This window comes from Pholcus phalangioides, unplaced genomic scaffold (genome assembly GCF_987345545.1).
Source record: "Pholcus phalangioides strain wild (caught in Gottingen) unplaced genomic scaffold, Ppha-v1.0 ptg000042l_1, whole genome shotgun sequence".
NCBI classification, from domain to species: Eukaryota; Metazoa; Arthropoda; class Arachnida; order Araneae; family Pholcidae; genus Pholcus; species Pholcus phalangioides.
Genome location: NW_028301628.1, coordinates 5137530 through 5151496, shown reverse-complemented (window position 1 = coordinate 5151496; position 13967 = coordinate 5137530). Strand labels below are relative to the sequence as shown.

At 36.3% G+C, this 13967-nt stretch overlaps 1 protein-coding gene across 2 annotated transcripts in view; it reads right to left on the bottom strand.

Moving 5' to 3' along the window:
- Positions 1 to 13967, bottom strand: part of LOC149063906 (adhesion molecule nephrin-like) — a 414420-nt gene that overhangs the window by 75009 nt on the left and 325444 nt on the right. For both annotated transcript variants that reach the window (XM_089255183.1, XM_089255184.1), the window contains exons 5-6: positions 3569 to 3778; positions 3041 to 3334 (exon numbers count right to left, since the gene is read on the bottom strand). In XM_089255183.1, the coding sequence (XP_089111309.1) occupies positions 3041 to 3334; positions 3569 to 3778 (504 nt within the window). The remainder of the gene's footprint in view (positions 1 to 3040; positions 3335 to 3568; positions 3779 to 13967) is intronic.

Below are 13967 nucleotides of genomic sequence, written 5' to 3'. Positions count from 1 at the left end.
ATTTATCAACATTGCTTTGCAATTAACGCATTTGAACATTAGTACCAGAATTCAAATACGAATCAACGTGACGCTACCGCTTCTGCAAATGCTTCAAATATCCCATTATAGTGTTTGCATATGCAAATATATAAACAAATCCTTACCAATTGCTCATAAATAGAAACATTCGCTTTTGAGAGGTACCTTGACCGAATTACCAAGCGAAATAGTAGCATTCTAAGAAACAGTAAAAAAATTTTAAATAATAAAGTTGATTTGTGGACTCGAATTTCTTTGAAACAATGGCCGAAAAAAAAATGTATAAAACTGAATTGTGCTGTTGTGTTTTTGGCTCTTTCTTGTTCGTTATTCATATGAGAGGTTCTTATTTGTTTTTTTTTTCCATATGAAATATGAATCACGTATTTCTCACAATAATGTTTTTGTGTCAGGGGTAAAAGAAAAAAGTACATAAAAATTCACCCCGATTAAGCAAACTGTGCTCAAGAAGAACATTTCTCTTCCGCTTCTTCAGCGGTTGCGACCATTCCCTCCAATCCCGCTTTTGAGTTAGACATTCTAAATATTAATGGTTACCTTATATTCATGAGAGGCGAGACATTCGGAATGACTCCCAGTCATTTCCAAATTTAAAATTCAAATTTCCTTAAAGCAGGAATAAGAAAGTTTTGCCTCAGAGTTCCCTCTGGTTATAGTTCCCGGGAACGAATTTAAATCCTTCCAAATTCTTTCCGGAAAGACCTACGATCGAAATGGAGGTTTGAAGGAATACGAATGCGTTTACAACAGAGGCGGCAGCTGTGATTTGAGTTTTAGCCAGAAATATCGCGTTTAGAAACTTTTAATGATGTTTACTAACCTCCCAGTTAATGTGTTTAACATACGTTACAACCTGTTAGACCTTTGGGCACGGCTAGGGTATCATAAATGAGAGAATTATGCGAACTTGGCAGCCGTAAACTAATTAACAGCCAGTTTTACTTTTGCCTTTAAAAGGGCCACTAATTAGTTGATTCGGATTCTTAATCGTGTATCTCCATGATAACGTTCTGAAGTGTGTGTTGAATTTTTATCGGTTTGTTTTGGAAGTGAAGTTTAATATTGTGGGTGCGAACACGCCATTAAAAAGAACGGAACAAAACAAAAATGTTCTATAATAGCTGGCGATGGTTCCTAAACTACAAGTCCATGAATAGCGATTTTTGTGTAATACAATAAGCCACCAAGTACTACATTAAAAACTGCACGCAAATCATCTTGATCTGAAATTATGTGCAGGTATAAAGCTCTTCGAAAGTCACAGGTAGGCTCATCAGCCATTTTTCTGCGAAGTGGGGTTATCACTGCAGTCAATAGCTGTGCCCTATATAATAAAATGCCGGTCTTTTTCTTTCTTTTTTTTAAACGATTAGACGTCACTTTGAACAGAAAACTGCTTTTACCACTCTAAGATGGAAGATGATAAGTCTGCTCTGTATTAGGTGCCTTAGGTATAGCCGTAAAAAATTAAAGTAGCCTTAGATACGTCACGTAACGAAACATCGGACAAAGTCGTCTGAAAAACCACAGTTCAGCAACTGCGCATTATATACAGTAAAACCTCTCGCTTGCGGTCGCCGTTCGGACAAAAACATTCGTCCGTAAAAGAGGGGTAATCGGTAGTCAGTGGTTTGAAATGCATACTTTCATTATTTTCGAGGGAGAAGTTATTATTTGTCCGTAAAAGAGGGGTGACTACATCTTAGGGGTGTCCGTTTTAAGACGGGTTTTACTGTATTTCTCGTTTTCATTATTTGGCTTGTAATGATACGGAAGAGCGAAATCAAGGGTACAGCGGATTTCAACATCTTTTAAATTTAAGAGACTTTTTTCAAGAGACATCTCGATGTCTTATCTGGTTCATTGTCTCTTAACGGGAGGACCACCTTAGTGTAAGGCTGCGCAGGTGGTCAAAAGAGAATAGTGCCCTATCGCAAACGCAGTTTGCGTTATTTAGAAAAATGAGAAGCGGGATTGCTTCACACACCGAATCTACAAGTTTGCCGGGTTTCGGTTTCCCATCCCGTATGGCCAAAGGGCGAGGTCGGAGGAGTCCGTCACTCACACATTATCTGGTTTGTTGGTGTTTACAGGACACTGTAGGTTAAAGTTGCTGTATACAGGACACTGGGGGTTAACGTTGCTGTTTACAGGACACTGGGGGTTAAGGGTGCTGTTTACAGGACACTGGGGGTTAACGTTGCTGTTTACAGGACACTGGGGGTTAACGTTGCTGTTTACAGGACACTGGGGGAAGACGAAGTTGACTTGAGAGCTACACTACGGATGACCAAATGTCGCGTGGCAACAAATTCAATCTTTATTCCTTTTTTTACATTCCTCAGGTTATTTCTCCGCTTCCATGCAGTAAATCGCCAAGACAAGTAGATGGCGGCACCACACATAGCAAGCATTACGCAGAAAACAAACGTCACTTCAGGTTCACTACACGTACACGCACACTCCGAAATGTACCAATTCGTTAGAAGTTCCGCAGAAGAATATGGACGAAGTACATGCGTGATTTAGTAGTAAATCGCCAATTGATGGCCCTGGGTGTTTGTCTGTTTTTTAATGCCCAATGCGTTACATCATTTCAGTCACTAAAGTCACAAAAATATGGAAACCTTGATGAGGAGCGACAGGAAATTTCAAACCCGGTGAGAGAAAAAAATTCCCAAGATTTGGGGAACTAGAAAAAAAGTGTTGTTTCTTTTATTTTTCAACGTCATTGTTCGTACGTACGCACGCACACACACACAATTTATTCAATCACACAATGTATTAATTATTTTCTCTACCAGGGTTACATTAGGACCTTTTTTCCTCCTTTTCTGGCTCCAGTTACTTAAATTCTCTGTTAACATACACTTGTCATAAAATCTCTGTGCGACCCTAGGCTCCGTTGCAAAAGACCATGACCTCAGGGAGTTACCTCCCCCCCCCCTTTTCAACGTAAATTACAATATTCGGGACAAAAATAAAAATAAAAACTCACAATAGACATTGAGAGTCCATTTCTCCTCTAAGGCACTGTTGGGAATATCAGGATTCTCAGCTTTGCAAACGAGGACTTTGCCGTCGTCCTCATATAGCGGCTCAAAGTTCAATCGACTCGAAGAGACGTCGTTGTATATGCTGTCGACGGCGAAATGGTCTAAATTGTTCTTGCCCTTCCACCAAGATATCTTCGCTGGCGGACGGGATCCTTGAGCTTTGCATATCATCTCCAAACTCTCTCCTACAGACACTGGTCTCTCAACAGTCGTGATTTCTATGCTGGTTGGGTTTACTGAAGGATAGTAATACAAAATTTAGTTTTCAGTCGACAGCAAGATTATATCACTTACTTATTTCTACGTATAGCTAGAGTGGCAAAACTTGTTTCTGCGTGTAAAAAAATTCTATCGAACCATTGCTGGTTTACAATTTTCCTTAATTATTGCTGGTTTACAATTTTTCGTAACCACTGCTTTGGTTTGCAAAAATTATTTTAAACATGCATTCTTCTACTACAGGAACTTACGGTTCAAGTCTATAGTAACGGAAGCTGCCATAGGAGCCGTGAGGTTAGTGTTTGATGCTTGGCAAGTAAGAGTGGACATCAAGTCATCCCGCCCGATGCTGTCTAAGTTAAGCTCGTTTACTACGATTCCTCTTTCAATGTCTGACTCGTAAGTCTCATCGATGACTCCGACGTCTTTCTTCCACCATGTTACAGAAGGAAGAGGTCGACCTACGAAGTAGAGAGTAGATTACGGTTACGAGTGTGAATACTAATTAATACAGAAAAAAAAAAAAAGGAAATAGATAACTTTCACAAAATTCAACAGACGACAGACACACTGTCAAATATTGATATCCAACACTTCATTAAAAACGTCTTTTTTTACACTTTTTAGTGAATTAACTTTATTATGAGAATGGAAGATGGCGTCTGAAAAAAATTGGTTTGTTGTACAGGCTTCTAACAACTAAAAAACTCGTTTTTGTAAACCAGTAAGTCAGATAAATATCAATATATACGCAAAAATTTGTTGTCCATACTCCACCTCTTCGATATTTTAAGAATTTCAAGACCCGTGATGCGAGCTGGCTTCGTGTAGATAGAATGTAATACATGAACAATCTGAAATGCACCAGTTACATGGAAAACAAATGACGTATCGGATTTTTTTAAAGAATTATTGTTAGCATTTTCACACAAATCAAACATCAGATTAAACCCCGAAACTGCCTTAGTGCGGTCTTTTGAGCGTGGCTATTTATGGCAAAGATCTTGGTTTCACTCTTAATAGGTGGCACAGTGGTGATCAGCTTAACTTAGTTTAGAAAAATTCCCGAGAGGAATGTTTAATAGATGCATGTGAGTATAATATCAGTAGTATCCTCGCGATTATACGCGGTTCTACAACGTTAGCGTATTGCTGTCGGTATAGAGTACCATAACTAGTCAAATCATTACAACTATTACTAAACCACACACACACACAACTGCACTTCATAAACATCCCACATGGAATTCTTAACGAATGGGTACGGGCAGAACGTGTTGTGCGTGCGTGTCTAAGCGTAGTCCTTACGTATCTACGTTGTCTGCCTAACGTATCTATCTTCTTTTTTTTTGAAATAATAGAGTGCCTCGAAGCCAGAAACCGAAGAAAGCAAACTTCAGACCACCACCGTGCCGCCAACGAGGTTCGAACTCAGGAGTATCTTGAGGATCTGAGAGTCCAGCACGATGCCTACACGACCGCACATTGACATACAAATGACCCCCTGCAAAAAAAACTGAGGGGGAACAACTGGAGATCAAGAACGATTAATCTGAGAGATTACTGTCGGCGGGGTTTGGCAATCATCCGACATATTGTATATATTTTCAGTTTTTTTTTATATCTCTTTTGAAAGCCTGTGCATTCAGAACTGCAACATCCAGAATTCACACATAATGCTTGCTAGGGTTGTTGCTTCTTGATTCGCAAAACAGATGGCAGTTGGCTACTTTTTTGAACACCTAACAGAAAACATGTAAAATCAACCAACTTCACGCTATCCACAGTACCCGTATACGTACCAATTCACTAAAATTTTCTAAAAAAAATGTTTCTGAGGTTCACATGCAGTGTAGTTTTAGTAGTAATGTATCTATCTTTGTATCTATAGTATCTATATATCCTCGGAAGTGATTATAATCTTGACGAAAATCTTTAGGTTGTGTTAAGTTGATAATTACTTTCAATATCAGCATCGATATTGATCATCTGAATCTCGAGTTGATGAGTAGGTTTAAACAAACTCTTAACGAGTCTATTCAACTTTCATTCCACCAAGAAAAATCATCATCATTGAGGGGAAAAAAATTATAAATTATCCAAAAAAAAATCACTCCATAATGGAACACGTGTTCACGAACAAAAACGTAATTTTTCTTATTGCTACCAGACCATTTATCCGGAATTCATGGGAGGAAATTCGAAAGAATTGGACAGCCACGGGGCAAGAAAATTACAAATTATCGTCCCACACAAAAGAAAAAGTAAAATTAAAAAAGAAAAAAAAACCTATAAGTAATATGTATATCAGATATTTGGTTCAACATCATGTTCATTCGCATTCGACGACAAGCAAGAGCTAATGGTTTCTCAGGAGGATTTCAATGAATGGCGCAAATTATGACACGGTGGAAAGCTAATTTGTAACGGTTTGGAAGAGATGGAAAATGAACAGAGAGAGAGAGAAAGAGAAGGAGGAAAAGTAACATTAACAAGGAACCATCTCTTTACTGCTTCGTGTGGCAAAGAAAAATATCTAGTTTCCTCTTTTCTTAGCAGGAATTACGAAAACTAATGTGGATGGTGAGCGGTATGTATCAGATAGAGATGGGTAGAAAAGGAGAGAGACACAGAGAGGAACAGGAAAACGAGTATGTATGTAATAATCAATAATATTCGTCGTTGCTATTCGTGGAAAAGCTTAATTTATTTCACCACATGTTCGTTCACACGTCGATTTATCAGTAACAGCCGCCATATTTCTCATATTCTCTACTTTTTCATTTCTTCTTTGACATTCCCCGCCTGTTTTTGGTCTTGATGAGAGCGAGAGAGAGATGCCAAAACCCGTAAAAATTTGCTCTACACGCGATGTTATGGAAGTTGATTCCTATAACCGAAAGGTTTTGGCATCAGGTTGGAGAGAATGAGGGGAAAAAAAATTCCATTTGATATATGAATGTCACCCTTTTTCTTTTTAAGCCGCCGTGATTCAAAAGAATTCACGCACGTGTGTCTGAATACGTTTCAACAAGTATTTGAATGTTATTTTTTACCTTTTCCTTGCCTTCGTCTTGGGTATTTTCTCCCCCGAGTGAATCCGCATATTTCACGGCACATCCTTTGTATTCAAGGTCCGGGTGCGGATTTAACATAATCCTTCGCGGATTTTTATGGGATCTCATCGTTTAAAAGAGGATGGCATCGCTCCTGGGGGAATCGTTTCCTTTCGTATTTTTCTAAAGAGCTTTAAGCGTTAGGGGAATTACACTGGTACGTAAATTTTTCGAATAAAGTAATGCTTTTGGAGAATAATAAATTCGTAATTGTTTTTCTTTAACGTGTTTGGAGCTGATTGTGGTGTAAATAACTTTCCTCTCTCGACTGCTTTGTTTTAATATTTGAGATTTTTAAAGAGGATCTTTTTTGACAGATGTTTGATGGTAGGGATTATAAGCTTTCGCATGGTAGTAAATATATAAGTGCTTCAACAAAGAGTAGACCCAAATTCCAAGCGTAATCATGTGTGGAGTGTCCAAATCCTCTGTAATCACAGTCTAAATCTGGAGGAGTGCAAAATGTATTCCATGCTCAAAAAGTTTCACACAATACTCTTTTAATTGGAAAACCCAAGAATATCAGTTATAAAGTGAAGAATGCCTCATTGAAGATGTATTTCTGTTATTATGAATTTTTTTTCACGCACATAAACCCTTTATACAGGGTGTTTCAGAATTCTACCACTAACGAGAGGGTGATGCTACTCACAAAATGACTTTTGATTTGCCCCACTGGTACCAAAAAAGGATCCAAAGTAATTCTAGGATTAAAAGAGAGAAATATTTCCCCTCCCTAATACACTGTGTTTTAAAATGAATCACCCGATTTGAAATGCGTATATTACGACAAATATTGAACATAGACACTTCAGATTAATTGTATATTACATGGCTAATTATACCAAATTTTTTTTCAAACCAAATTAAAGATGTTCAATATGCCCTCTTCGGATTGCATGGCATATGTCTATATGGTAGCTGGATTCGTCCCAAACTTTTGTGGGCATGTTTGCATCCACTGCTTCCATGGCTACTGTTATGCGTATCTTCAGTTCGGCTAATGTAGCTGGAAAGGGCATAATCGTAGTCTTTTATACACCCCCCACAAGAAGAAATCGCACACTGTGAGGTCCGGCGATCTTGGAGGCCAGTGATGTTAAACTGAATCGGCAGGTCCCGTACGACCGATCCATCGTTTAGGAATGAGATTGTTCAAAACTTCTCGAACGTCCAAGCTCCAGTGTGATGGTGCCCCGTCTTGCTGGAAAATGAAGTCATCCGAATCGGTTTCTAACTGTGGGAAAAGAAAATATTGACAAACACTGTAGTGGCGGCCGAAAAAACAGCGTTAGCGCTACCTGTCGGCAACTGCGTGAAACTCGACATTTCCTTCTTTCTGCCTATATATTATTCGATCAAAACAGATTAAAAGATGAATAGTTATGACTTTTTTTTAAATTGAATGATTATTTTTGAAACATCCTATAAATTTAAATTTTACATAGGATTTTTTCACCCTCTCACACCGAGTATAGGACTTTCCTGTCTATCTTGATGGTGCACAGCAGAGGTTTTCAACGCGTGGTCCATCTTAACGAGTTGTGGGAAGAGGGATGGAAACATTGCTTAGGGCCCTCAATTTCCTTTCTCAAGAGAGAAAAGTTGGCATAAGCAAACAGGAATCATGCATAATTACGCAATTTTGCAAAAAATGTTTGAGAACGTTATAATGAAAGAAAAAAGATTTTTTAAAAAGAAATAATTTTAGAATCTCTAGAAAAAACTTCAAAATTAATGGGAGAGAAAACATTTGAGAATTAATGGAAGGAAATTTTTTTAAGATAAATGAAACAATTTCAGAATCAATGAAGAAATAAATTTAAGATGTCGTGAAAAAAAAATTAAAATCAGAATCACTTAATGTTATACCTGAATTAATAGAAAAAAAAAATTGGAATTGATGAAAGAAAAATATTAGAATCAATCAATTTCTGAAGAAATAAAAATCTTCAATTAATTGTTTTCTTATTTTCATTCGGGGAACGTTGAGCAATGCTTTATGACGCTACTGTACATTACATTTCATCCTCGTGAATCTGGTGTTTCCACCTTACAATTATAAATACCGCATTATATACTTGCTATGGAAGCCCGCGGCTTCATCGAAAGTTTAAATCTAGCCTACAATAGAGATAGATGATGGTTTTTGCTCGGCCAAGATTAATTTCATGTGTCTTGACCAAGCAAAAATCATCATCCATCTCTATTGCTGCCACCTGGAGGCCCATTAGCTGAAGTTGCGAGAATGAAATGACTACAAAGCTACACGCTTATACTAAGTCACATTACCGCGCGTGTTTTAAAGGAAAATAGATCGTCTCTCTGTAGTACAATGGTCAGTGTGTTAGAGGTCCTGGTTCAATTCCCGGTGAAGAGAACCAGGATATTTTCCCCAAGTTCATCTCTGCATAACATTCAGATAGCCTATTGATTTCATCTAACCTGCTGAAAGTAATCCGGATGTGGAACAAGGTTGTCATATTTCTTCTGAAACAACTTCTGAAAAGATCAAAAACACGTATCTCTCGAATAAGTGGATTGCAAACCTCGGATAAACAGCAAAAATTATTGCTCTTGATGCCAGGATACCTTACGTAAAGACACATTCCAAGATATTAAACCAAAGACGTGGCGATCTTGTTTATTTTCATAAAAACCAGAAAAATATCTTCCCGTACGTCTTATGTTCGGGTATTTGCCCGCCTTAATTTGCATCAGAGAGAGGATTCTGATCAGAAATTATATGTGAAGACGCACATAACATTACAATAACAATAACCAGTTATTTAAATTCTACACAAGAAAAGAAGGGGGGGGGGATAAGAAGCACTTCATTTCAATATGAAATTTCGACGTAGCTATAACGTTAAATAAAGCGATGAAACTATTTCTTATTTTGCTTTTAATCTGCTACATGCAACCAGTAGATTGGAAGAAGGTGTTAGATATATCACGCCAGAAGCGTTCTTCTCTCTCTCACTCTTATTTTTCTATTTTATTTTAACCCACTGCTATTTATATGCAAATTTCGATGTCCGTTAAGGAATGTGTCACGCAAGTCGATGCATGAACACGTTACTCAACAATTTACTACTACTACTACTTCTGAAATTTCTGCTCATACTTCTTATACACTTTGAAAAGACTAAAAAGTGTAGAATAGGATGAGAGAGAAAAAAATAAAAATGATAAATTTAGTAATAGAAAATTCACTCTATTTTTGCTCTTTTTCCTCTGAAACTCGTTATTAAAAGAAAAGTCGAAATTCGATCTTTTCTTTTTGTTTGGTTCTTCGGGACTGAAATTTACGAAGTAATAAGAAGATAAGAACGGTCTAGAATATTTTGGAGTGATCTGTTACGTATATTAGAAAGCTTGACTTTTTAATGTGTAACTATCAGAAGTTCTACATTTTCTAGACATGCATGAAATACTATTTATGATAAAAAGCTCTAGGAAAATATATTGGAAGGATGAATATATTTTTCTTTATTGTTTGAGAAATAATTTTATACTGAATGAATATGTTAAAATAGGACGTAGATTCATGAAGACTCTTTGCTGTTATCAATGAAAGCATTGAATTGGAACCAGATGTTATGTATAAACATTGGTGAAATTTCAAAGTAGATCATACAAATATTTTTGAGATCACAAAACAGATGTTGAAAGTCGTATAACCACTAATGTGATCATGAAAGTATTTTTGAAGTCACCAAACCGTTGATGTAATGGTGAAAGTATTTTATTTTAAAAGTCACGAAACCATTGTTAAGTCATGAAACAGACGTGAAAAAACACAGAACAGGTAGTGAAGTCATAAAACAGCATACAGAGTCATGAAAAATTTGTGCAAAATATGAAGTAGGTGATGAAGGCTTGAAAATGCTGGTCGTAGTTAATCATTGGAGTAATTCCAGTTAATCTCTGGAATCATTGTTGAAGTCAAAACAAAGGATTTGAGTTCATGAAACTTCATCATTTCAATGATAAAACCATTGTTACACCGATGAAGGTATTTTTGAGCTCATAAAACCATTGTGTTGAAATCGTGAAACAACCAACCGAATTTCATTCATTAACTAATCATTCAAAATATTTTTTGTTGTGGATAATTAATATTTTATGATGGATCCAACACACCAATTCAAGAGTGATGCTAACAACATGAAAAGTCTGACAATGCCTGATGATTCTACCGCTCGATATAAAAATAAACTCTATGCGCTGTTACTTTTTTCTTGGTCTCCAGAGTATCGTTATACAGGGTGTCCTATAAGTGGTAACGCGGCCTTTATCTCATCCACCGTCAATCGTGGAGGTATGATTAGAATATAAAGAATGTTCAAAAGACATTCAAAATTATCCTGCACCAGTTTTGAGATTGAAAATACAGTGCGTCTCAAAATGAAAAATGTAAATTTTTAACGGTCTCCTTATCCTCTATCTTCCATGTTTGCAAATGTAATATTTGCTAAGATATTTGAATCCAAAAATCCGAGAAAAGTTATGAAAGAACATAAAAAAATAAAGGAAATGCCCCTTTCCCTCATTTATGCTGTGATTTCCCACCTTTTCTCTAATTATTGAATTCAAATATCTCTGCGAATATTGCACTTAAAAACTTAGATTCTTTTTCTCTTTGCTTACAGTTCAAAATCTTTCTAATTGGAAGTTGGAGGACCGGCTGGGAGGACTAAAATTTAAATTTTTCATTTTCTGGCATTCTATATTCTTACTCTCAAAACTGGTACATGGTAGTTTTTGAGCATTTTTTAAACCGGTATCATACGTCTACGACGAACGGTTAACAAGATAAAGGCCACATTATAGGACACCCTGTATAGAGAGTTCACTATATATTTTTGTGGATATGATACATTTTTATGGAACTGATACATGCGTTTTTTTTCCTCCCTCGTCTAGGATAGCAAGACTCAGACATGATTTGCCAAAATAAACATTTTCGTCGATGATTCCCCGAACCTCAAATCATATTTCCTTCATCTTTTTTTCCCCGTGTATACAGTGCGTAAAGAGCACAGCCATGGGGGAAATGGATCCCAAAAAACCTATGGATAGCACTCGCACTGAGTGCAGCTGCTCTCAAGATTCACGGTTGATGTAGCAAAGTAATTAACTTTGCTTCCTCGGCCACCGCAAGAAATAAATTGAAGGCAAGTAGTCGTTGTCCAGTGACAAAAAAGAAATAAATAAAAGAGAAGATGGAGTTTTATATATATATATATATATATATATATATATCAGAGTAGCTTCAAAGAAGGACCTTCCATACACTTCCTAGAAAGACGGATAGTTTATTTTGGAAAACACACCATAAGAGTATTTCTTCAAGGAGACAAGGAGTGGGAAAGAGACCGGCACAGAAATCAAAGTTCGATCGACCGAATCTAACAGCAAACGGTCAGTTCAATGTCCAGTCAGTTTTGGTTTTTTTTTTCTTGTTTTTCTTTAGATCTACGGTTCAAATCACAAGAGGGAAAACAAAAAAAGAGAGACGATGAAGACGAAGAGCGAAATATGATTTATGTCGATGTATCCGAAAATGTTTCAAGACTTCAGTTATGAACCCGCTTTATTGTTTCTGGCCATTACCCCAACCCTTATCGTAATTCTTTGTAAATGACCACGGGTCATTTATGAAGAATTACGGTGGCAGAGAGAGTATATCGTAGATAAAAGGAATTTTTTCCAACTTGACAACTATATTTCAAAGAAATGAAAATGTGTCGCTCTCTTCCATAATTCTTAATTTTGCGAGCCTTTCTGTCAGATATGGGATAAAAAAAAGTTGCGAAAATTATTAGAGAATTAAAAACTATATATATTTTTACTATTTTAAAATTGGCCCTATTACTTATTTTATGATTAAAATAGTAAACCACTTAGACACAAACGCGTTGATCATTGATAATTTTTGTCGCACCACGGTCATTTTTCTGCACACGAGGGCTAATTAGACCGGGACCTACAATTTATTGCCGATTCCGAACGGCAGGCCTGTTTTTTATACTCATCGAGAGGTTGGTACCACTTAGAAACACTCACATGAGACGAAAAATTTTGACTCAGTGTAACAGATGTAATGACCACATTGTTTGAGGTTGTTACCAGATGCAATTTTCTTGATAAGTGAAATTAAATAAAAATATTTAGTAGACACTCGTTGTATCGAACATTCGTCGTTATAGACGATGATTCAATTATTACGATCGATATGATGTTTTAACTTTTTATGTATCCATCCCATGTTATATTTCTCAGCCTAATAATAACACACGAAAACCGTTCAATACGATACAATACAACGTCCGAAGTAAGCTCCTTTCGGCGTATCTTTTGCAAAAACAAATGTACAAAATTGATATTTATCGCTTATTAAAAGAGTATTTGGCCTTGACCCTTGATATTGTGGAACTCGGTACATAGATGCGTACATGCAATCAATTATTACACTTTTATTATTTTTTCTAGCCTGATGCATTCACACTGCAGCTGCTTACATTATAAACGAAATGAATAATATATTTTTTACTCCGTCCAGATATTAATTCTCTATAGAAGCTAATTCTTTTAAACGTTCGATGCAACGAACCCCCAGTACAACGCGAGTTTTCCATATAAGAATAGGGGTCGATATAACGTACGTTAACAGTATCAGCAAATAGTTTAAAAGTGATTTTTCTAAGTTTTCGCATAGATTGGCAGCATGATTATCATTTACAAGAAATGTCTCCTGTCCCAGAAAGTTGTCCACTTTTTCTCCTTCAAATTTTTATGTAATAGTTCATGAAAAATTTTGAATTTTAGAGAGGTTAGTTAAACGTGACTTTTCAGTTAAAAAATAATTTTTAATGTAAAATTGATTCTCTATCTCTTTATGTGTATGTTATTTATACAAATTTTCAGTTTTGGGCCGATTGCCGCCAAATTTTGCACGATACCAATTTATACAAACAGGGCCCGACTTGAGTGATAGGCTACTTTAAAAGTGAGTCAGAGCTGGGCTGAATGGATGAAAACCCATTGGGCAACAATGGTTCGTGGGACTTAACAATGAATTTCAGAATGTTTACTCTAGTTACCGTGGCTTCCAAACAATGGTTTTCAGGCACATTTACGCCTTTACAATGTGACTTTATCAATGCTCCCAGTATATAGAGAAAAACGGTTTTTTATAGCTGGTAATTTCATGTAATTTAACTTTTTACCCGTCGAATTATGATTTTAAAATTGATTTTATTAGTTTTTCTCTGTTATGTATTCTTTCTGCCCTTCAGTTTTCACATAAAATTTCTGAACGATCCTATATGTTTTTTGGATTTGTCCATTTCCATAGAAACAATATTGAAACTAAAAACAAAAAAATTAAATTTTATTCTTCCTTAACAGCTGATGTTTGTAATGGGGAACATTGGATTTATTTATTAGACAAACAATTTTTTACATGTGAAAGCACCTGATATTTTGTTCCTGATCGTGTGAGATTCCAAACTCAATTTACAAAACG